The sequence below is a fragment of the Salmo salar genome, chromosome ssa01 (assembly GCF_905237065.1).
Source record: "Salmo salar chromosome ssa01, Ssal_v3.1, whole genome shotgun sequence".
NCBI classification, from domain to species: domain Eukaryota; kingdom Metazoa; phylum Chordata; class Actinopteri; order Salmoniformes; family Salmonidae; genus Salmo; species Salmo salar.
Genome location: NC_059442.1, coordinates 80,336,665 through 80,361,673, shown reverse-complemented (window position 1 = coordinate 80,361,673; position 25,009 = coordinate 80,336,665). Strand labels below are relative to the sequence as shown.

At 42.1% G+C, this 25,009-nt stretch overlaps 1 protein-coding gene across 2 annotated transcripts in view; it reads right to left on the bottom strand.

The window, feature by feature from the left end:
- LOC106612512 (ribosomal protein S6 kinase alpha-2) overlaps positions 1-25,009 on the bottom strand; it is a 47,877-nt gene that overhangs the window by 9,997 nt on the left and 12,871 nt on the right. Inside the window, exons 2-12 of one of the 2 annotated variants that reach the window (XM_045723232.1) lie at positions 17,771-17,887; positions 17,573-17,654; positions 16,565-16,645; positions 15,497-15,576; positions 9,628-9,734; positions 6,894-6,931; positions 6,597-6,739; positions 5,706-5,776; positions 5,536-5,624; positions 692-756; positions 109-211 (exon numbers count right to left, since the gene is read on the bottom strand). In XM_045723232.1, the coding sequence (XP_045579188.1) occupies positions 109-211; positions 692-756; positions 5,536-5,624; positions 5,706-5,776; positions 6,597-6,739; positions 6,894-6,931; positions 9,628-9,734; positions 15,497-15,576; positions 16,565-16,645; positions 17,573-17,654; positions 17,771-17,887 (976 nt within the window). Of the gene's footprint in view, positions 1-108; positions 212-691; positions 757-5,535; positions 5,625-5,705; positions 5,777-6,596; positions 6,740-6,893; positions 6,932-9,627; positions 9,735-15,496; positions 15,577-16,564; positions 16,646-16,887; positions 17,142-17,572; positions 17,655-17,770; positions 17,888-25,009 lie in introns of those variants that run through there. The other variant, XM_014213719.2, reaches the window with a different exon arrangement.

Below are 25,009 nucleotides of genomic sequence, written 5' to 3'. Positions count from 1 at the left end.
TGAAGTAAAACATAACATGATTAATGAAATTATGAGGCGACAGGGATGCAAGCACGTACACAGGCACGCACGCACAGATTAACTACTTCACCTACAATTACCAATCACCTGTTGGTGTGCGGGAGGTGAATTCAGGGTCAAAGTGGAAGGTGTCATCTGGCCTGCCCACTGCTGGTTTGAATGGAGGCTTGATCTCTCTTCTGTAAAGTTTCTGTGGTTTCACCATGAGGGGGAAAGGAAAAATAAAACTTGTATTTTTCCATTTAGTATTTGAGCTACAGATGTAGGATCCTGTTGCAGGAGAAGGACCCTGTTGCAGATGAACGGTCTTGCAATGCAGGAAAAATAAAACTTTTTTATTTGAGGTTTAAAAAGGCTTCTGGAGTTTGTAATTTCCACTTAGAAATGTCAGACTTTTTTCCCCCTTACAATTTTTTTTATCAACACCTACAAAAATGTCTATTAATTATAATCCACATATTAATTAGCTGTTAATCCTGTTGCTGCAGGATTATTTTACTGCTGTAGAAAACTGGCTCAAATGTAAGGTCCTACATGTAAGTACTGGGGTCTGGGGTAAAATACCTTTACTTCTTGTCTGAAGTTATGACAATCAAATCCTCAGGAGGACATATCCGAAGCAATGCCTTTAAGGATTTTTAGAAAGGGTTATGAAGAGCTTTATACTCACATTCCAATCTATATTTCCAAAGAAATTATGCTTTTTAATCTCCTCGACTCCATCTGGTCCAGCACCTAACAGTAAAATGCACCAGAACATTTAGATTGAATACTCTTTTTAGCTTCACTGGGCTGTAATTGCTCACTTACTAAAATTCTATCTCAAGTATCTCTGCTCCACCATATTATTCAGTGAGAATATGGGGTATTATGGGGATTATTAGGCTACACTCTCTAAACATGATTTTTGAACAAGTGTCTAGGGTGGTAAAATACAAGCCCTATGCAGTAATACATAAAGGCTCATATACATGCATATAATTAAGTGATAATGCCCTCAAAGCCGGTGTTTGGAGGATATATTTCCACTGGTTTTGTTCGTCAAGGGCCAGCAAACCATGCCAATATATCCTCCAAACACCGGCTTCGAGGGCATTATCACTTTTCTACAATGGGTGGTCATTCGTTCTATCGGTTCGGTTGCCAGAGACGCGACCCAGCCGTTCAGTCTTTTTGTTCTGTATCTATGGACGCGACCCAGTCGTTCGTACTAAATGTTCCATAGCCATACTGGCTGGCAATGTTCTTATCCCTTGCTTGCTAGCTAGCCAACTATAGCTAACTTACAGTCACGTCAAAAAGTGCAGCCAGAATAACAACAAAGTAGCCGCATTTGAATTTGTTTAATCTTTTTTCTAGTGACATTTATTTGGATACATCCATAAATAACAATGAGCTAATGAGGCGTGATTTTGCCTGGCATAGAAAATGTGCTCACTCACTCGTCAGGACACTACTGTTCAGAGGAGCTAGTCAACAACACAGTGAACACAATCACTTCAAACTGAAGCTGGAAAGACTGCAAAGTAGCTGCACTTCATTTCGTTTGAGCTTTTTTCAATTTACATTTGTTTGTATATATCCATAAAAATTATGCCATCCGATTCATGATTTCGACTGGCTGAGAAACGCTCTGTCTGTTTCGTCCGGACTCCCGACACGTTCATTACTATGGGACAGCTGGAGATGGAATTTGAATACTGAAACAATGTTGCAAATGTCGGAGAGACAGACAGCAAGGTTTATATAAATCTCCACTGTTGAAAACTAAAGGTTAATCTAAAAGAAATGTGAGATAATGTCTAGATGCTTTTTATAGGGGAGATCAAGTTTAAAAATTGCCTGGCTGGACTGATGAGACAGTGGCTTGCACAGTCAGATGGAACCGAGTAAATAGGTATTTTAACATCAGATTAAACCAGTGGTAACTTGTGGAATAGACACCAGCTGCAATGCCACCCGTAGACCCACCCATTGCATAACACGTAATAAAGCATTAAACCCATCTACTTTATGATAACCGCCATCGATAAAAGACAGTACTGTGCAGCCATCTTCATCGACCTGGCCAAGGCTTTCGACTCTGTCAATCATTGCATTCTTATCGGCAGACTCAATAGCCTTGGCTTCTCAAATGACTGCCTCGCCTGGTTCACCAACTACTTCTCAGATAGAGTTCAGTGTGTCAAATCTGAGGGCCTGTTGTCCAGACCTCTGGCAGTCTCTATGGGGGTGCCACAGGGTTCAATTCTCGGGCCGACTCTTTTCTCTATATATATCAATGATGTCGCTCTAGCTGCTGGTGCTTCTCTGATCCACCTCTACGCAGACGACACCATTCTGTATACAGTCGTGGCCAAAAGTTTTGAGAATGACACAAATATTAATTTTCACAAAGTCTGCTGCCTCAGTGTCTTTAGATATTTTTGTCAGATGTTACTATGGAATACTGAAGTATAATTACAAGCATTTCATAAGTGTCAAAGGCTTTTATTGACAATTACATGAAGTTGATGCAAAGAGTCAATATTTGCAGTGTTGAGCCTTCTTTTTCAAGACCTCTGCAATCCAACCTGGCATGCTGTCAATTAACTTCTGGGCCACATCCTGACTGATGGCAGCCCATTCTTGCATAATCAATGCTTGGAGTTTGTCAGAATTTGTGGGTTTTTATTTGTCCACCCGCCTCTTGAGGATTGACCACAAGTTCTCAATGGGATTAAGGTCTGGGGAGTTTCTTGGCCATGGACCCAAAATATCGATGTTTTGTTCCCTCAGCCACTTAGTTATCTCTTTTGCCTCATGGAAAGGTGCTCCATCATGCTGGAAAAGGCATTGTTCGTCACCAAACTGTTCCTGGACGGTTGGGAGAAGTTGCTCTCGGAGGATGTGTTGGTACCGTTCTTATTTCATGGCTGTGTTCTTAGGCAAAATTGTTAGTGAGCCCACTCCCTTGGCTGAGAAGCAACCCCACACATGAATGGTCTCAGGATGCTTTACTGTTGGCATGACACAGGACTGATGGTAGCGCTCACCTTGTCTTCTCCGGACAAGCTTTTTTCCGGATGCCCCAAACAATCGGAAAGTGGGATTCATCGGAGAAAATGACTTTACCCCAGTCCTCAGCAGTTCAATCCCTGTACCTTTTGCAGAATATCAGTCTGTCCCTGATGTTTTTCCTGGAGAGAAGTGGCTTCTTTGTTGCCCTTCTTGACACCAGGCCATCCTCCAAAAGTCTTCGCCTCACTGTGCGTGCAGATGTACTCACACCTGCCTGCTGCCATTTCTGAGCAAGCTCTGTACTGGTGGTGCCCCGATCCTGCAGCTGAATCAACTTTAGGAGATGGTCCTGGCGCTTGCTGGACTTTCTTGGGCGCCCTGAAGCCTTCTTCACAACAATTGAACCGCTCTCCTTGAATTTCTTGATGATCCGATAAATGGCTGATTTAGGTGCAATCTTACTGGCAGCAATATCCTTGCCTGTGAAGCCCTTTTTGTGCAAAGCAATGATGACGGCACGTGTTTCCTTGCAGGTAACCATGGTTGGCAGAGGAAGAACAATGATTCCAAGCACCACCCTCCTTTTGAAGCTTCCAGTCTGTTATTCAAACTCAATCAGCATGACAGAGTGATCTCCAGCCTTGTCCTCGTCAACACTCACACCTGTGTTAACGAGAGAATCCCTGACATAATGTCAGCTGGTCCTTTTGTGGCAGGGCTGAAATGCAGTGGAGATGTTTTTGGGGGATTCAGTTCATTTGCATGGCAAAGAGGGACTTTGCAATTAATTGCAATTAATTTGATCACTCTTCATAACATTCTGGAGTATATGCAAATTGCCATCATACAAAACTGAGGCATCAGACTTTGTGAAAATTAATATTTGTGTCATTCTCAAAACTTTTGGCCACGACGGTACATCTGGCCCTTCTTTGGACACTGTGCCAACAAACCTCCAAAACGAGCTTCAACGCCATACAACTCTCCTTCTGTGGCCTCCATCTGCTTTTAAATGCTTGTAAAACGAAGTGCATGCTCTTCAACTGATTGCTGCCCGCACCCTCCCGCCCAACTAGCATCACTACTCTGGACGGTTCTGACCTAGAATATGTAGACAACTACAATACCTAGGTGTCTGGTTAGACTGTAAACCTTCCAGACTCACATTAAGCATCTCCAATCCAAAATGAAATCTAGAATCGGCTTCCTATTTCGCAACAAAGCCTCCTTCACTCATGCCGCCAAACACACCCTCGTAAAACTGACTATCCTACCGAACCGTGACTTTGGCGATGTCATTTACAGAATAGCCCCCAACACTCTACTCAACAAACTGGATGTAGTCTATCACAGTGCCATCCGTTTTATCACCAAAGCCCCATATAGTACCCACCACTGCAACCTGTATGGTCTCGTTGGCTGGCCCTCACTACATATCCGTCGCCAAACCCACTGGCTCCAGGTCATCTATAAGTCTTTGCTAGGTAAAGCCCCTTAGCTCACTGGTCACCATAGCGACACCCACCCGTAGCACGCACTCCAGCAGGTATATTGCACTGGTCATCCCCAAAGCCAACACTTACTTTGGCTGCCTTTCCTTCCAGTTCTCTGCTGCCAATGACTGGAACGAATTGCAAAAATCACTGAAGCTTGAGACTTCTATCTCCCTCTCTAACTTTAAGCATCAGCTGTCTGAGCAGCTTACCAATCACTGTACCTGTACGCAGCCAATCTGTAAATAGCACACCCGTCTACCTCATCCCCATATTATTACTTACCCTCTTGCCCCCCAGAATCTCTACTTGCACATCATCATCTGCACATCTATCACTCCAGTATTAATGCTAAATTGTAATTATTTTCGCCTCTAGGGCCTATTTATTGCCTACTTCTCTACATTTGCACACACTGTACATAGATTTTTCAAATTTTCCTTTATTTTGTGTTATTGACTGTATGTTTGTTTATGTGTAACTCTGTGTTGTTGTTTTTGTCGCACTGCTTTGCTTTATCTTGGCCAGGTCGCAGTTGTAAATGAGAACTTGTTCTCAACTGGCATACCTGGTTAAATAAAGATTTTTTTTTTTTTTTTATACTTTAGGTAAATTGTTACTAATATTTAACGCAATCATACATACAGAATGACTTCCGGCTTTAATCTGACTGCACCACAGGTACCACACAAGTGATGCCTGGTACAGTTGAAATTTAGCTGGACTTTACTCTCCATCTTATAAATCATGGAGGAAGTGATTCATGGGGTTATATTCAATCCCAACACTGGTCAACCAGCTTCCACCGAGGGGTAAGAGAGCACATGCAGTAACTGTGCTTTCTAGCCTGCACTGTCCCTAAAACCCTCAATGTGAAGATGTGAAATGTAAAATTCCGATTTCAATGCTGTCTGTGTCACATTTAATAAATGAGAAATGGCTTATCTAATGCTGAAAATTAGTCTTCCAATTAGAGGAGCATGTGAAATGACACACACTATTCTTTCTCTTGACTACATACCTAATCTATTGGTAGGATTTCTTTTGAAGAGGGCCCGTATTAAACTTTGCACCTCTGGGCTTAAGAATTGCGGCATGCCAAGTTTTGCCCTACAAAACAGAAAAAAAATGTATTATTTCAAAAACTAATGCATTTCATATATATTTGCCATACAAATTGTCATATCTTACTTTAGTATGAGGGCCATTGTTTCCTTGCGATCTTTGCCTTGAAATGGTAGAGATCCTGTCAGCATTTCAAACTGAAAATAAAGACAAACAATGTCAGTGCCAATCCTCTAAATCTCTTTACAAAACAATGTATTCCACCACAATGTTGACAGTTTCTTGGGTGAAAAACTCAATATACTATGGCATGATATAGGAAAATAATATTTTCCAGTTACTACACATGCACTTGTTCTAACACTGCAGATGCAGAGAAAAGAGAAAGGAAAAGGGGGATACCTAGTCAGTTGTACAACTGAATGCATTCAACTGAAATGTGTCTTCAAGGTGATATCAGTGAGAGTGCCTGGCGGGTTTCTTTTGGAGAGAGCAAAGCTTGCGTTATAAATTCTGGCCCTAAAGGAATACATTTGGCAAGGTTTGTATTGATCTGGTTTTAACGTGAGGCTAAAGTACTGAGCTAAGAAACCATTAGGGAGTCCTTTGTTCTTTAGAGGTGGTGGAGTAATGTGTGGATTAGTCAGCAGCAACCTTATTATAACAGGTCTGGCTCTATTCAATCAGCATTCATATTTTAATATAAGAGGATTGAAGAGGTGAGACGTGAGACGTGAGACGTATGGCGTAGAAGTAGTGGACTACTATCATACCAGTATGTATCGTCATTATGATGTCTCCGCATTAAGATCCACATTTTGACTATAGGTTTGACCATTAGTGACCAGGTTGTACAGGCTATATGCATAGCGCTGCACATCCATATAATGTATGCAAACATAATTTCATTATATGAAACTCTGACCTGGAGATTGTGTTGCAATAACATTGCAGCCAACCAATAGCTATAGTATGTCTGTAATGCATTATCAAAAAGAAAGGGAGGGAAGTCCACACCATTAAGACACCAAATGACCACCAGTCAGCACTATGTGTATGTCCTCTTCTGTTGACCACCTCAGGGGCCATGTACTCTATTGTCCCGCAGAAGGAGTACGCTCGCTTGTCATGGTCTATTGCCTCTTTACTCAGCCCGAAATCTAAAATACATTTGATAAAAGGGATTGAAGTCAAAGACAGAGGAAAACAGCCACCAGCTATGGGCTTAATGGATTCAACATAGAGAGACTACTTCTATATCTATTCGAACTACTACTACCACTGCTGTATGTTTTTAAAACAGTCTTTAGTCACCTGTTATCTTGATGTGGCCCTCCTCATCAAGAAGAATACTGTAGAGGGAAGGAATGCGACATCAATATACATACAGTACCAGTCAAAAGTTCAGACACACCTATTCAATCGTTTTTCTTTATCTTTACTATTTTCTACATTGTAGAATAATAGTGAAGACATCAAAACTATGAAATAACACATGGAATCATGTAGTAACCAAAAAAGTGTTACATATATTTTTGATTCTTCAAAGTAGCCACCCTATGCCTTGAAGACAGCTTTGCACAGTCTTGGCATTATCTCAACCAGCTTTACCTGGAATGCTTTCACAACAGTCTTGAAGGGCTGAGCACATATGCTGAGCATTTTTTGGCTTCTTTTCCTTCCCTTTGCGGTCCAACTCATCTCAAATTGGGTTGAGGTCAGGTGATTGTGGAGGCCAGGTCATCTGATGCAGCACTCCTTCACTCTCCTTCTTGGTCAAATAGCACTTACACAGCCAGGAGGCGTGTTGGGTCATTGTCCTGTTGAAAACAATTATAGTCCCACTAAGCGCAAACTAGATGGGATGGTGTATTTCCACAGAATGGTGTGGTAGCCATGGTGGTTAAATGTGCCTTGAATTCTAAATAAATCACAGACAGAGTCACCAGCAAAGCACCATCACACCTCCTCATCCATGCTTCGTGGTGGAAACCAGACATGCGGAGATCATCTGTTCACCAACTCTGTTTCTCAAAAGACACGGCAGTTGTAACCAAAAATCTCAAATTTGGACTAATCAGACCGAAAGGAAAGAGTTCCACCAGTCTAATATCCATTGCTCGTGTTTCTTGGCCCAAGCAAGTCTCTTCTTATTGGTGTACTTTAGTAGTGGTTTCTTTGCAGCAATTCAACCTTGAAGGGCTAATTCACACAGTCTCCTCTGAACAGTTGATGTTGAGATATGTCTGTTACTTAAACTCTGTGAAGCATTTAATTCGGATGCAATCTGAGGTGCAGTTAACTTGAATAAACCTATCCTCTGAAGCAGAGGTAACTCTGGGTCTTCCATTCCTGTGGCGGTCCTCATGAAAGCCAGTTTCATCATAGGGCTTGAGGGTTTTTGCGAATGCACTTGAAGAAACTTTCAAAGCTCTTGAAATGTTCCGGATTGACTGACCTTCATGTCTTAAAGTAATGATGGACTGTCTTTTCTCTTTGCTTATTTGAGCTGTTCTTGCCATAATACGGACTTGGTCTTTTACCAAATAGGGCTATCTTCTGTTTACCACCCCTACCTTGTCACAACACAACTGATTGGCTCAAAGGCATTAAGAAGGAAAGAAACTCCACAAATGAACTTTTAATTGAAATGCATTCATGAATCTGGTTGAGAGAATGCCAAGAGTGTGCAAAGCTGTCAAGGCAAAGGGTGGCTACTTTGAAGAATCTCAAATATATTTTGATTTGTTTAACACTTCTTTGGTTACTACAGGATTCCATATGTGTTATTTCATAGTTGTGATGTCTTCACTATTATTCTATTAGAAAATAGTAAAAATAAAGAAAAGCCGTGGAATGAGTCGGTCTGTCCAAACTTTTGACTGGTACTGTATCACACACACACACACACACACACACACACACACACACACACACACACACACACACACACACACACACACACACACACACACACACACACACACACACACAAAAAAGGTTTGCTCCTAGAGACAGTGAGTCACGTGGATGTGGCTTCATATATAAAGCAGGCAATAAGGCATTAAAGCATTGTTACTGTTCTATTGAACCTTAGAATGGGCAAAACGAGTGACCTAAGCCACTGAGCGTGGTATGATCGCCGGTGAAAAGTGAGCCGGTTTCAGCATTTCAGAAACAGCCGGCCTCCTGGGCTTTTCAAGCACAACAGTGTCTAGGGTTTACAAAGAATGGTGCAACAAAAAACATCCAGTCAGGATGTTGCAGTGGTGTAATGGTGTGGGGAATGTTTTCCTGAAACATGTTAGGTCTCTTGATACCAACTGAGCAACGTTCCCATGCCCCGAAGAATTCAGTCTGTACTGGAGGCAAAGGAGGGGGTCTGACCTAGTACTAGATGGGTGTACCTAATAAACTATCTGTATAATAGAAATACTTTATATAAAATCTTCACATCTTACACACCTCTCGGCACTGCACACCCACACATTTATTGAGTGTTTGTTTGTTAGAACTAATGGATCTGTGCACAGCACACTTTTGCCCTTGGGTTGGTGTTGTTAATCATCAACAGTAAAGCTGGGAATAGCTCGTCCTTCAAAGACAAAAAAAGCAGAACCACTGAAACCAGGAATTACGCGAGACCTTCAAACGTAAATTATTCCCATGCCGAGAGTTCCTCTTTTATTTCCTCTCATCAAATACCCGAGAGACAATTTACAAGTCTAGGAGGAAAAAGATGCAGAACAGATGCATCCTTGATTGCACCAGAGACCTGTTGTTGTTTTGATAGACCTGTCACAGGCAGCACCACGGAGCAGTAACACAACCTTGTTTGAACTCATGGATCGGAATTATATGATATCAAATCCGACAATTATGTACTTGGTCATTCCCTATCAGAATATTCGTAAGTCTCGGAGATAAAGAAACAATGTATAGGAGTACTCATATGGGTAAAAATTGTATAGCTGTGGAGAATGGATATGCAAGATGCTCTTTGAATAAGGAAGTAGTCTATTGCACAGTACAGTCAGTGAGGCTTTACTTCTCTGGTTTGAGGTCTCTGTAGATGATGCCCAGACTGTGAAGGTGATCTAAGGCCAAGGCCAGCTCAGCCAGATAGAATTTCACATCCTCTTCAGTAAACATCACCTGCAGATGGAGAAAGGTGAAAGATAAAGTAACAGTCATTGACAAGATGCAAACAGTACATGTGTGATTTGTGATTGTGAAAATAAAAGCCGTGTTTTTAAAACCGTTGAGTAGCCTACATTGATGTGTTTTAAACACATAAAAAACAGACAGACAGCTTTCCATAATTCCAATGTCAGGTAGCCTGAGCAAAACAAGAGCACTACCCACAGATTGAACACTACTGAAACTCATTAACTTGATTACAAAGCCAGCTGTTTTGAACCTCACCCAAAATATTTGCATCAAAGATGTTACACATTTACATTTTAGTAATTTAGCAGACACTTTTATCCAGAGCGAGTTGCATTCATCTTAATAAAAACTTTGCTGAGTTTCCTCAGGTAGAGCATGTATTGTTGTCTTTCTCTTTGTTTACTAAATAGCACATTTTAACCACAGAAAGATTACTTTAGCTCTCAAATGGAATATGTGTGGGGAATAAACACTGCGGTGCCAAGGAGAGCATTTAATTGTGGTGAAAGTAACAAGTTGCTACCAGCATTAGGGCATCTGCTAGCTGTTCCAGATGAGTGATTTCCAAAACCAGCAGTAATTCATTCATATTTCAATTCCCATTTGTCTGTCGGCCCAGAAGAACAAATTTAAATCTAGAGACAAATTGTTTGCCCAATTTCATTCCAGTTATTATTTACAAAAGGATTGGTAGTAGTCACGATGACACATAGGAGGCAGTAGTTTTAGGAAACATGGGTGAATGGATGAACGCATTTCTAAAGTTGGTGGTCTATTATCCGGACTGCAGGTTGTTTTTATTATTCAATAATAATCAAGGTCTCCATCCATTTAATCATTTCTTTGAGCAAAACTCCCCTCGAATACCCCAGAGAGTTAATTTTATATGATCTATTCCAGTAGGCATACTAGCACACCCGATTCAACTAATCAGGGGCTTGATGATTAATTAGTTGGAGCAGGTATGCTAGTTGGAATTGAACAAATAAGAAGAATGGCTGGGGGTACTCAAGGAGAGGTTTGGAAACAACACAGAGCCGTGCATGAGGCCCCCCGCTGATCCGGAGGACTAGGTTATATCTCTCGTCTGTCTGTCTGTAAGGCCAGACGGTATTCCAGGGCGTGTCCTCTGGGCATGTACAGACCAGCTGGCAGGTGTCTTTCCAGACATTTCAACCTCTCCCAGTCTGTAATCCCCACACGTTTCAAGCTGACTACCATCATTCCTGTTCCCAAAAACACTAAGGCATCGCGCCACAATGACCACTGCCCTATAACACTCACATCTGTAATGAAGTGTTTTGAAAGGCTGTTCATGGCACACATCAACTCCGTCAGCCCAGACACCCTGGACCCACTCCAATTTGCCTACCGACCTAACAAATCCACAGACGATGCAATCTCAAGTGCACTCCATTCTGCCCTCTCTCACCTAGAAAAGAGGAATACCTATGTGAGGATGCTGTTCATCAACTACAACTCAGATTTCAAACACCATAGTGCCCTCCAAGCTCAGGACCCTGAGACTGAACACCTCCCTCTGCAACTGGATCCTGGACTTCCTGATGGGCCGACCCCAGGTGGTAAGAGTAGGCAACAACACCTCCGCGACTCTGACCCTCAACACAGGGGCCCCCAGGGGTGTGTGCTCAGTAGGGCTGTGACGATACCAGTATCGCAATATTTTTTCCATGGCAAAAATGAAAACACAAAGCAGAACAAATTCTTTGGTCCTTTAAAAATCTGATGTATGTAAAATACAGTGTGCTATAGCTGCAAATTCAAATAAACGTGACTCTGGATGACAACATGATGTTTGGTTCCAACATTAGGGCTGTTTTCCTAAAGTTAAATATGCTTCAAGTTTTGTTTCCTTGCCACGATACTAACGAGTATCGCGATACTGGTATTGTCCCAGCCCTAGTCCCGCACTTGTGGCGGTTTAAATCTCTGCTGTTTGTTGCTGTTCATATCAGCCCTGTGAGCTGTGCTGGCTGGAATTCCGTGGATAACCAGCATTAGCCTACGTTACTACCGTCATGCCGACCAAAGTTATAAAGAAATTTGGAGAAATGGAGAGAACAGTGTTTCACTATCACAGGTGCATGATCTTTTAAAAACCAACCAAAAATATGTCAACAAGCAATTGTTACAACAACAGGAAAATACCTTCAAGAGCTTTGTCCAAATACTGGTGGACTCAACTAACAAAATAATGGGCAATCTGACCAGAGAAGTCCAAGAACTTAGGAAGAGTTTTTCAGTTCTCCCAGGGAGAGGTGGATATCCTGAAAGAGACTTGCAGCAAGATGACAACAAACTGTAAGCCCACGCGAGATGACAGCAGTCTGTGGATCATTATTTCAGATGACTGGGAAAACAGTAGTGATATCAGGATATTATTTTTGACGATATATCATATCGTTTTGAAAATATAGGAATATTATTTTTGCCCTAGTTGGCTGTACCTACACCACAACTCCAATTTGTTTTGAGAACTTTTATTTCCTTGACTGATTTTCTCATGGCTCTGTCTTGTCCCTCTACAGCAGACATATGGTGAGCAATATGTTTGGAACATCGAATCGCAATAAAATCACAGTATCGAATCGCAATACATATAGCATCACGAGAATCGCAATACATATCGTTTCAGCACCTAAGTATAGTGATAATATCGTATAGTAAGGTCCCTGGCAATTACCAGCCCTACTATCTAGACTAGAGGGACAATCCAGGAGGAATAACATTGTTGTGGATGGCATACCAGTCTCCACATGAGGCCTGGACGGAGTCTGAGGAAAAAGTGGAGCACGCCCACAGGTCAGGAAAACCTGTAACCAGCCCAGATGATAGACCCAGGCCGATAGTGGTCAAGTTCCTGAGGTTCAAGGTCAAGACGGCTGTTCTGGAGAGAGCCAAGAACTTGAGAGAAACCAACATCTTCCTCAATGAGGACTTCTTTGAAGCTTTGCGCCAGAGCCGGAAATAACTTATCCGAGCTATAAAAGCTGCCAGAGAGCGTTGGGACATTGCTTACATCCGCTACAACAAGCAAGCACATTGTCCCAAAAGCCTGGGAGGAGTGAGAGAGCCAAGCTTCAGGTTCAGTTGTTTCAGCCCAACATCACACACACACACACACACACACACACACACACACACACAAGTTAATATTTTCTCTCCATATTATCTACGATAAGCTACCCAGGATAGGGCTAAGTATATTAATATATGTAACCTTAGAAATAAGGTTCATGAAATCAATAACTTGCTAACATCTGATAACAGTCATATACAGTGCATTCGGAAAGTATTCAGACCCCTTCCCACATTTTGTTACGCTCCAGGCTTAAAATTGAGCTCAGGTGCATCCTGTTTCCATTGATCATCCTTGAGATGTTTATAGAACTTGATAGGAGTGAACCTGTGGTAAATTCAATTGATTGGACATGATTTGGAAAGGCACAAACCTGTCTATATGAGGTCCCACAGTTGACAGTGCATGCCAGAGCAAAAACCAAGCCATGAGGTTGAAGGAATTGTCCGTAGATCTCAGAGACAGGATTGTTTCGAGGCAGAGATATGGGGAAGGGTACCAAAAAGTTTGGAAGCACCAAGACTTTTCCTAGAGCTTGCCTCCCAGCCAAACTGAGCAATCGGGGGAAAAGGGCCATGGTCAGGGGAAAAACATGATGGTCACTCTGACAGAGCTTCAGAGTTCCTCTGTGGAGATGGGAGAAACTTCCAGAAGGGCACGTAAAGGACTCTCAGACCATGAGAAACAAGATTCTCTGGTCTGATGAAATCAAGATTGAAGTCTTTGGCCTGAATGCCAAGCGTCACGTCTGGAGGAAATCTGGCACCATCCTTTCATTGAAGCATGGTGGTGGCAGCATCATGCTTTGGGGATGTTTTTCAGCGGCAGGGACTGGTAGACTAGTCAGGATCAAGGGAAAGATGAATGGTACAAAGTACAGAGAGATCCTTGATAAAAACCTGCTCCAGAGCGCTCAGGACCTCAGACTGGAGGCAAAGGTTCACCTTCCAACAGGACAACGACCCTAAGCTCACAGCCAAGACAATGCTGGAGTGGCTTCGGGACAAGTCTCTGAATGTCCTTGAGTGACCCAGCCAGAGCCCGGACTTGAACCCAATCGAAACATCTCTAGAGAGACCTGAAAATAGCTGTGCAGCGGCTCCCCATCCAACCTGACAGAGCTTGAGAGGATCTGTAGAGAAGAATGGGAGAAACTCCCCAAATACAGGTGTGCCAAGCTTGTAGCATCATACCCAAGAAGACTCAAGGCTGTAATTGCTGCCAAAGGTGCTTCAACAAAGTACTGAGTAAAGGGTCTGAATACTTATGTAATTGTGATATTTCAGTTTTATTGTTTACATTTTTTGCAAACATTTCTAAAAACCTGTTTTTGCTTTGTCATTATGGGGTACTGTGTGTAAATTGATGAGGGGGAAAACAATCTAATACATTTTAGAATAAGGCTGGAATGTAACAAAATGTAGAAAAAGTCGAGGGGTCTGAATACCTTCCGAATGCACTGTATATAATACATGCATCTTAGTTCATCATGGAGTCAACTGGCATGTTAAATATGATCATTGTTCGTTACAAACACAAACTATTGCAATCCACATAGCTTGGCGTATTGCCAATTAATGAGTAAAAAAAATATATGGTGTGATGAAACAATCTGCAGTTGTTAGCTGAATGTCCCAAAGGAACTCTATGAGTCAATGATTTCATCAATTGAGTCGTTATCTATAATTTCTTCATAATAGCAGTATTACAATACAGGCTATTGAAGGGGTGGGGAATCATTTTGAATTGAGGGCCACATTGGGATTTCGAAATTCAACGGAGGCCCACAGTTTTTTGGGGACCGATTTGCTCGTCAAAATCATTTTGCAGGCCAGAAAAACTGTAGTTTTTTGAAAATCATTTCTACATACTTTCTATCTAGTTGTAGATGTTCAAATGTGACCCAGAGTGTTATTTAACCCAAAATAATTATTCCCCCCCCCAACCCTGGGTTAGTGCACGGAACGAAGGAGATATTGTAATCTGACTGATGAGGTCTGGGCTGTTCATTGGCAGTGAGCACTTGAAAATGTTTGCATCGAAAGCCCATGCTAGACATACCACACAAGCCATTATGTCTGTGGTTTGAAATAAACCTGTGCTGGTAATTGGAAGTGAGCACATGAAAGAGCTACACTTTATTACTGAAGTAGCTTACTTATTTCAACTCACTATGAATGCATGGACATTCAGAGATGCTGAAGTACAAGATTAAAGCCAAACCAATTAGGAATGAACATTTACAATATAGGGACCTATTCCTGATGGGGTCCGGTCAATGGCAGGGTGTTTATACATATCGATTGAATCAGTGGGGTGGACGGACCTATTTTTAGTCACAGAATGAGTCCTGAAGCTTTGGAGTGCGCACGTGTGATGAATGAAAGTCCTACTTGTTTTTACTCTATAAGCCAAATTACCAATTGCTGTTGAGTTGACCAATAAAAAAAAAGTAATATCACGCAAATTGAGAATGCCTCGAAAATATACTGTACCTATTCAATCAAAAAGGGACATTTGCACCAAGAAAACAAATGATTGGAAATAAAAGTATATATTTTTTAAACATATGCATGTGGTGATTGAATGTATTAATAAAACAGTGAATGAGCAGTAAGCCATCACAGTGAGTAACAAGATGACTGACCTCTTTAGAAAGCCGTGTGAAGAGGTCTCCCCCTCTGAGGAAGTCTAGAATCAGATATAGCTTCCCCTCCGTCTGAAAGGCTGGGCCATAAAAACAACATAAATGGTCACGCAAAATACATATTCTCCTTCACTCATGACATGCAATAAAATGAAAACACTCCAAAGTGCAAGAGGCGTCACTACAGTTCATAGTTCGATTCCAGGCTGTATCACATTTGGCCATGATTGGGAGTCCCATAGGGCGGCACACAATTGGCCCAGCGTCGTCCGGGTTTGGCCGGGATAGGCCGTTATTGTAAATAAGAATTTGTTCTTAAGTTCTTAACTGACTTGCCTAGTTAAATAAAGGTTAAATCAAAAATCAAAAATAAAATAATTGTACAATGAGGCTCAGAGACGATTTGGCAGTTTTAAAGCCAATTTCCTGCAATTCTACACATTTAGCTATCATATGCTATCTGGGGGGCCCACAACCAGGGGGCCCACAACCCAAAATAAATACATTTGGTTGGGTACCACCTGGAGTTCAGGGGGCCCCGGGTCATGTGCCCTACGTGCCCATTCAGTAATCCGGCTCTGCTTAAAAGGTACATGTCAAGGCAAATCTTTTTTTCCCTGGTATAATTTTGATATTATGGACTTCTTCTCGTGTATTCCTATTATCTGCTTTGTTGAGTGCATCTGTTTGCCTGGGGCTGCTGTGGCAATACTCAGAGCATGCTAATAAATAAGGAGGTAAAGTGCTTTGAGACGGAGTGATGGCTTACGCTGTCTGAAGGGCTCCAGACGTCATTGAAATGTTTAGAGGGACGTGCCAAGCCTTATAAAACGCTTGGAGAGTTATTCAATGCAAGAACCTACTCCATTTGATATCACAATGTGTTTCTGCCTGCTGCCTAATGGCAGAACCATTCTAACAACTGATGGCTAAAGACAATCTCGTCACATAATTATTTGGCTGTCTTAACAAGAGGGTTTTCATGTCTCAATGTTTGTTGTATGTATGTGTGCCAGTCAGAACATGGTTGCATGGATGAGAAAGACGGCACTTGGGAAATACGCTCACCATAATGGAGTTTGACTATGAAGGGGTGGTTGACTTCAGCCAGAATGTCTCTCTCCATTTTGGACCGCACCCTATCCCGGACTGAAAAACAGACAAAGTTTATCAAAATGGTGTTAATGAATTAAGATACTTGTAGAACTGAACAGATGTGGACAAAAGCTATACATATACAACCCATTAGAGTTGGGCCGGTATCCGACAATACTGTATAAAATATCTCAGGTATAAATTTCTATACTGTCAAAACTGTTGATACAATGAAAATCTGTAAACCACTCAACCATGCATATGCAAGACTTCTCCCTCACTAGTCAGCCACTTACCTAATCAGTGCATTGGGAATGTCATCGCATAATCGAGACAGAGTGAGCTAATGCAATGACTTGCTGCATTATGCTCATCTATCTGCATTACCTAAGCCTTCTCCCTATGTCACCTGGGAAATGGAGGTCAGCTACTTCGTTATCAATAATAATCAAAATCATAATCCCCTCAAGCACCTGTGCTGCAATGCCAGCTTCCTCTTGCAACGGCTCTCTGCTTTGCAGAGGACATTCCTGCAGCTGTTCCTGTATTATGTAAGCAAGGAGAACATGATCTCCATTTCCTGAGACAGGGCCAAAAGGCTGCATTTCATTATCTAGAGCAGATTTTTTTAAACGTAAAGCGTTTGACTGAGATTTGTTGAGTACAGGAAACGCAAGATGTTTTTGACTGAGATTTGATGAGTATATGAAACGTAAAATGTTTTTGACTGAGATTTGATGAGTATAGGAAACGTAAAATGTTTTTGACTGAGATTTGATGAGTATAGGAAACGTGAGATGTTTAAAAAAAAAAGGGAAAAAAAGGATATATATTTTATTACTTATGCCGGAAAACCAGTTTGGCTGGATTTGGAATTAAATCATACCCATATCATGTCTGTTTACTGTAATAATATTACTCTCTTAGTAAGATTGGTCTGATGAAAAACATACCACTCTTCGAAAGTATCAGAATAAGTACCTTTTAGCGTTGCTTTCCTTAACACTTTCATGGCATAAAGCTGTCCTCTGTCAGAACCTTTGATTTTTCTCACCAGGAACACCTATGGAAGAGATTAATATCAGATTGAACAGTAGGGGAAATGTGATGAATGCATAGTACATACACAGTAGGTGTAACATAGATGCGACACCTTAATTCAGGTAACTATATGTTTACCTTTCCATAGGAGCCTTGGCCTAGCACTTTCAGCAGCTCAAACTGGGAGGGGTCTGCCTTTTCAAAGCCCTCTTTGGTGTGCTGGCTGATGTCGATCTCTTTCAGGATGCCATCGTCCTGTAGGGAAACAGATGGCCCTCATATCAATCAAGTGATTATAGGAATACCAAGAACACCCATATCGTCCAAAGAGAAGCAGGGAGAGCCAGAGAGAGGGATTTAGTCAGATGTACAACCTAGGGAAGTCAAATTTGATCAGGGCAAACGGAGACTACTCAACATAATCATGAATTAAGATGTTCCAGCTAGTATCATGAATATACAACTATCAGAGGAAACTTAGCATTATTACATCCAAGGATAGAACGCGCACATTGCTATTACACTTTTTGCCCTTATTATCCTCAATCTCCACACATATCCACGTTAACTGGTGACAATAGGTGGATTTGAAACAGATGTTGTAGGCTAACAGTCAGAGTGTGACCTTGGCTACAGAACCAGCCAGTAGTCCATCCTGTTCCCCTCTTATCAGGGGAGATTAGTGTAACCATGTTTTGCGTGAGTGGGGCTATGTGGCTGCCAAACGGGAGATCTTAAAAGGGAACACTCCGGCTATTAATGCTGTCTTCATGACGTGCCTCTGAAATATGCCGACCCAGGCATGTGAGAGTCCTGCCCTGACCGTCGCTGATTGATGCAGAATCTGCCACGCTGACACAGCAGAGAGCATGGTTAAACCTGTTTATCTCCCTCAATACATACAAGTACAACACACAGTTACATAACCCTTTGCATACAATATATCATTGGGATGAAATAAAAAAGATGCTTTTCAAATCCATATGCCGATTTGCCCCTTATGGTTAACGTTAACCTATAACTTCTCCTTCAACATATCATGTTGAACACAGCATTGAATAGGAAGACAATCATGTAGATGAAGAATCAATGGGTTAAGGATGACCTCTGTAGGGGCTCTAGAAAATAAAGGCAAATAAATCAAACAGTGGGATTACAAATTCTCTGTAGCTATCCAAGGTGTCAGTCCCATGGGCTTTTTATATTTCCAAACCTCTATCAAATCAAAGTTTATTTGTCACGTGCGCCGAATACAACAGGTGTAGACCTTACAGTGAAATGCTTACTTACAGGCTCTAACCAATAGTGCGAAAAAAAAGTGTGTGTGTAGGTAAGTAAAGAAATAAAACAGTAAAAAGACATTTGAAAATAACAGTAGCAAGGCTATATACAGACACCGGTTAGTCAGGCTTATTGAGGTAGTATGTACATGTAGGTATGGTTAAAGTGACTATGCATATATGATGAACAGAGAGTAGCAGTAGCGTAAAAAGAGGGGTTGGCGGGTGGTGGGACACAATGCAGATAGCCCGGTTAGCCAATGTGCGGGAGCACTGGTTGGTCGGGCTAATTGAGGTAGTATGTACATGAATGTATAGTTAAAGTGACTATGCATATATGATAAACAGAGAGTAGCAGCAGCGTAAAAGAGGGGTTGGGGGGGCACACAATGCAAATAGTCCGGGTAACCATTTGGTTACCTGTTCAGGAGTCTTATGGCTTAGGGGTAAAAACTGCTGAGAAGCCTTTTTGTCCTAGACTTGGCACTCAGGTACCGCTTGCCATGCGGTAGTAGAGAGAACAGTCTATGACTAGGGTGGCTGGGGCCTTTGACAATTTTTAGGGCCTTCCTCTGACACCGCCTGGTGTAGAGGTCCTGGCTGGCAGGCAGCTTTGCCCCAGTGATGTACTGGGCTGTACGCACTACCCTCTGAAGTGCCTTGCGGTCGGAGGCCGAGCAATTGCCGTACCAGGCAGTGACGCAACCGGTCAGGATGCTCTCGATGTTGCAGCTGTAGAACCTTTTGAGGATCTCAGGACCCATGCCAAATCCTTTTAGTTGCCTGAGGGGGAATAGGCCTTGTCGTGCCCTCGTCACCATTGTCTTGGTGTGTTTGGACCATTCTAGTTTGTTGTTGATGTGGCCACCTAGGAACTTGAAGCTTTCAACCTGCTCCACTACAGCCCTGTCGATGAGAATGGGGGTGTGCTCGGTGCTCCTTTTCCCGTAGTCCACAATAATCTCCTCAGTCTTGGTTACGTTGAGGGATAGGTTGTTATTCTGGCACCACCCGGCCAGGTCTCTGACCTCCTCCCTATAGGCTGTCTCGTCGTTGATCAGGCCTACCACTGTTGTGTCGTCTGCAAACTTAATGATGGTGTTGAAGTCGTGCCTGGCCATGCAGTCGTGGGTGGACAGGGAGTACAGGAGGGGACTGAGCACGCACCGCTGGGGAGCTCCAGTGTTGAGGATCAGCGTGGCAGATGTGTTGCTACCTACCTACCCTCTAACACCTCAACAGTCCGCTGTCCAAAAGTGAACAAAGAAATGAGTCATGATGCCTTGTACAAACAGTGATATTCCACAGTAACCAGTACACCATCCATTAATACTAAACTCTGCAAAAAAAGAAACTGCCCTTTTTCAGGACCCTGTCTTTCAAAGATAATTCGTAAAAATCCAAATAACTTCACAGATCTTCATTGTAAAGGGTTTAAACACTGTTTCCCATGCTTGTTCAATGAACCATAAACAATTAATGAACATGCACCTCTGGAACGGTCATTAAGACACTAACAGCTTACAGATGGTAGGCAATTAAGGTCACAGTTATGAAAACTTAGGACACTAAAAAGGCCTTTCTACTGACTGAAAAACACCAAAAGAAAGATGCCCAGGGTCCCTGCTCATCTGTGTGAATGTGCCTTATGCCTCCTTACAGCATGCCTGAGGACTGCAGATGTGGCCAGGGCAATAAATTGCAATGTCCGTACTGTGAGACGCCTAAGACAGCGCTACAGGGAGACAGGACGGACAGATGATCGTCCTCGCAGTGGCAGACCACGTGTAACAACACCTGTACAGGATCGGTACATCCGAACATCACACCTGCGGGACAGGTACAGGATGGCAACAAGAACTGCCTGAGTTACACCAGGAACGCACAATCCCTCCAACAGTGCTCAGACTGTCTGCAATAGGCTGAGAGAGGCTGGACTGAGGGCTTGTAGGCCTGTTGTAAGGCAGGTCCTCACCATACATCACCAGCAACAACATCGCCTATGGGTACAAACCCACCGTCGCTGGACCAGACAGGACTGGCAAAAAGTGCTCTTCGCTGACGAGTCGCGGTTTTCTCTCACCAGGGGTGATGGTCGGATTCGCATTTATCGTCGAAGGAATGAGCATTACACAGTGGCCTGTACTCTGGAGCGGGATCGATTTGGAGGTGGAGGGTCCGTCATGGTCTAGGGCGGTGTGTCACAGCATCATCGGACTGAGCTTGTTGTCATTGCAGGCAATCTCACCGCTGTGCGTTACAGGGAAGACATCCTCCTCCCTCATGTGGTACCCTTCCTGCAGGCTCATCCTGACATGACCCTCCAGCATGACAATGCCACCAGCCATACTGCTCGTTCTGTGCGTGATTTCCTGCAAGACAGGAATGTCAGTGTTATGCCATGGCCAGCGAAGAGCCCGGATCTCAATCCCAATTGAGCACATATGGGACCTGTTGGATCGGAGGGTGAGGGCTAGGACCATTCCCCCCAGAAATGTCCGGGAACTTGCAGGTGCCTTGGTGGAAGAGTGCAAGCAAGATCTGGCAAATATGGTGCAGTCCATGAGATGCACTGCAGTACATAATGCAGCTGGTGGCCACACCAGATACTGACTGTTACTACTTATTTTGACCCCCCCCCTCTTCGTTCAGGGAGACATTATTCAATTTCTGTTAGTCACATGTCTGTGGAACTTGTTCAGTTTATGTCTCAGTTGTTGAATCTTGTTATGTTCATTCAAATATTTACACATGTTAAGTTTGCTGAAAATAAACGCAGTTGACAGTGAGGACTTATTTTTTTGCTGAGTTTAGTTAAAGCATCAGTTTTGTTTTCAAACGAGGCCTATATTTGAAATAGTTTGCTTCCAATTATTCTATACCATTTTAGATTACAGAGAATTGCTTTATTATGCTAAAGATCAAACTAAAGTTAAGTCTGTGGGGAATTTAAAAAAAAAATACATTACTACTACACATCAGAAAGAAAGCGAGAATGGATTTTTTATTCTAAAATACTGGAAAGGAAAAGAAAACATTTACCTTTGGAGGGAGTCTACCTGGTAGTACTAGTAGGTTTTCACAGTACCCAATCAGTCTGTTGTTAAATCAGTCTTTTTAAAAAGACACCATTGCAGATTATCTTATTGAATCAAAATAATAAAACAACCATTGTCCAACTATTACTCTTTACCAATAAACATGGATGACAGACTGACATGCGTAGTATATTCTGAACACCAAGATTTGTTATCTGGGTCAACAGCTGTTGATGGTGTGTATTTCAAGATAATCTCTTTGATTGAAAAAGTCAACTTGACAAAATGTCTCAGTCGGTTGGACAATGGTGCTTGCAATACAATAATTTGGGGTATGATTCCTGCATGGGCCACCTGGATAAAAACATCTGGTAAATGCTGTTTTCATATTCAGCTATTTGCCATGACTTCATGTTTATGCATCTCAATGGTAGCTTGGTAGTTCTAATGTCAACTCTGATAGCAGCTATACCAGTTTACTATTACAAACCATCATCATCATGCATTCTGTGCATGCCGTTTGTAAAGGCTGATCATTCCGTGCATGCCGATCATTCCTAGCATGTCGTTTGTAAAGGCTGATCATTCCGTGCATGCCGATCATTCCTAGCATGCCGTTTGTAAAGGCTGATCATTCCGTGCATGCTGTTTGTAAAGGCTTATGACCTACAGTATACTGTACTTTTCAAGTCAAAGTAGGAATTGAGTTAAATGTTACCACAGCAGTTCATCTCTGCCCTTAATAATCTCAGTATCATGGCATAAAGCAGTCAAACAGGGATTTCGATAAACAATAACACAAACATACCAATGGTCTGATTGACTGCCATCTGTCTGATGAGTCTACCTGACTTAGTACCAGATTCTCCCTCAAGAAAACTACCCTTCATTTCATGGTCTTGGGTAAACTATACCTAACTCCCACAAGGGTTTGTCTTCATCCAAATAAAGTATTAATGACAACAATATAATGAAAATCACTTTGCGATGCAAAATAGCATTATTGTCTTGTGAGATTAATGATACAGACAGAATAACTCAAGAGGCAATCATGGAGTAAAATACCCCATTATGTCACAAGCGCTCAGATATCTAAATCCATCAGGTATTGTTTTGAAAATTGTTTCCATATATGTATTTGTATGCATTATGTTAATCATGCTTAGCATGCCTCAGTGTATTGCAGATGTGCAATATTAAATCCCCTACGTCTGGCGTGCAATATTAAATCCCCTACGTCTGGCGTGCAATATTAAATCCCCTACGTCTGGCGTGCAATATTAAATCCCCTACGTCTGGCGTGCAATATTAAATCCCCTACGTCTGGCGTGCAATATTAAATCCCCTACGTCTGGCGTGCAATATTGAATCCCCTACGTCTAGCGTGTAATATTAAATCCCCTACGTCTAGCGTGTAATATTAAATCCCCTATGTCTGGTGTGCAATATTAAATCCCCTACGTCTAGCGTGTAATATTAAATCCCCTATGTCTATTGTGTGATGTGAATGTCTGTTTCCTGGTGAAGGGATTGGGTACATGATGACTACATATTATCTCAGAGAGGCTGGTCTGTCTGAACATCTTGCTATGAGACACTCAGGAAGGATTACAAAGAGACGTCAAAGTGAATGTGATTTCTACTGATAACTGCACACAGACCGAAGCATTCTGTAAGACAAACAGTCACAAGCAGAGACATGTTTACACAAACAGTACCATTAGCTAACACTTAGAGCCCGACTAGTCTGAAAACATTTGCACCGAATACAACAGTGAAATGCTTACTTACAAGCCCTTAACCAACAATGCAGTTAAGAAACAATTGTGTTAAGAAAGTAAATAAAAAATGTTTAAATAGAAAACAATAAAATATTAAAAGAGCAACAATAAAATAACAGTAACAAGGCTCTATACACAGGACGGTCCTGGTACACAGAGTCAACGTGTGGGGGCACAGGTTAGTCGAGGTAATTGAGGTGCATGCTATACAGAGAAATATGTTGTGGGGTAACAGCCTAAATTTGTCAGGGCATGGCCTCTACAAGGTGTCGAATGCGTTCCACAGGGATGATGGCCCATGTTAAATCCAGTGCTTCCCACAGTTGTGTCAAGATGGCTGGATGTCCTATGGCTGGTGGACCATTCTTGATATACATGAGAAACTGTTGAGTGTTAAAAACCCAGCAGCGTTGCAGCTCTTGACACAAACCGGTGCACCTGGCACCTACTACCATACCCCGTTCAAAGACACTTCAATATTTTGTCTTGCCCATTCACAAATACACAATCCATGTCTCAATTGTTTCAAGGCTTAAAACCTCAAAAAAGGATCTGACCCTTTTTCTAAATTTTCACCTAAAATGACATACCCAAATCTAACTGCCTGTAGATCAGGACCTGAAGCAAGGATATCCATATTTTTGATACCATTTGAAAGGAAAACTGTAGAACCCAGTTCCTACATTTGAAAATAAAAATTGATTTTATCAAACAAAACTATGCTACATTTTGTGTCTGGGATCCACGGGATGACAAATTAGAGCAAGATTACTGAGTGCAAGTACATTATTTACCTTCAGAGGTGAATGTATCAAAACAGTTGCTGTGATAAAAGTTTGTTGCCATGCACTCTCCTCAAACAATAGCATGGTCTTTTTTTCACTGTAATAGCTACTGTAATTGGACAGTGCAGTTAGATTAACGAGAATTTAAGCTTTCTGCACATATAAAACATGCATATGTCCTGGAAAGATGGCTGTTACTTACGTCATTCTAGTCACATTAGAGCACGTTAGCAACAACCGTCCAGGTATAGGGACACCGATCCCGCAGAGGTTAAAAATCCTTTGTTAGCCTGTCTCCTCCCCTTCATGTACACTGAAGTGAAGTGGATTTAACAAGTGACATCAATAAGGAATCATGGCTTTCACCTGGATTCACCTGGTCAGTCTGTCATGGAAAGAGCAGATGTTCGTAATGTTTTGTACACTCAGTGTAGTATATCGTTTTGTATCGTACAGAGTTCCACACATAGTAATTTAATAGGATATCTGTGGT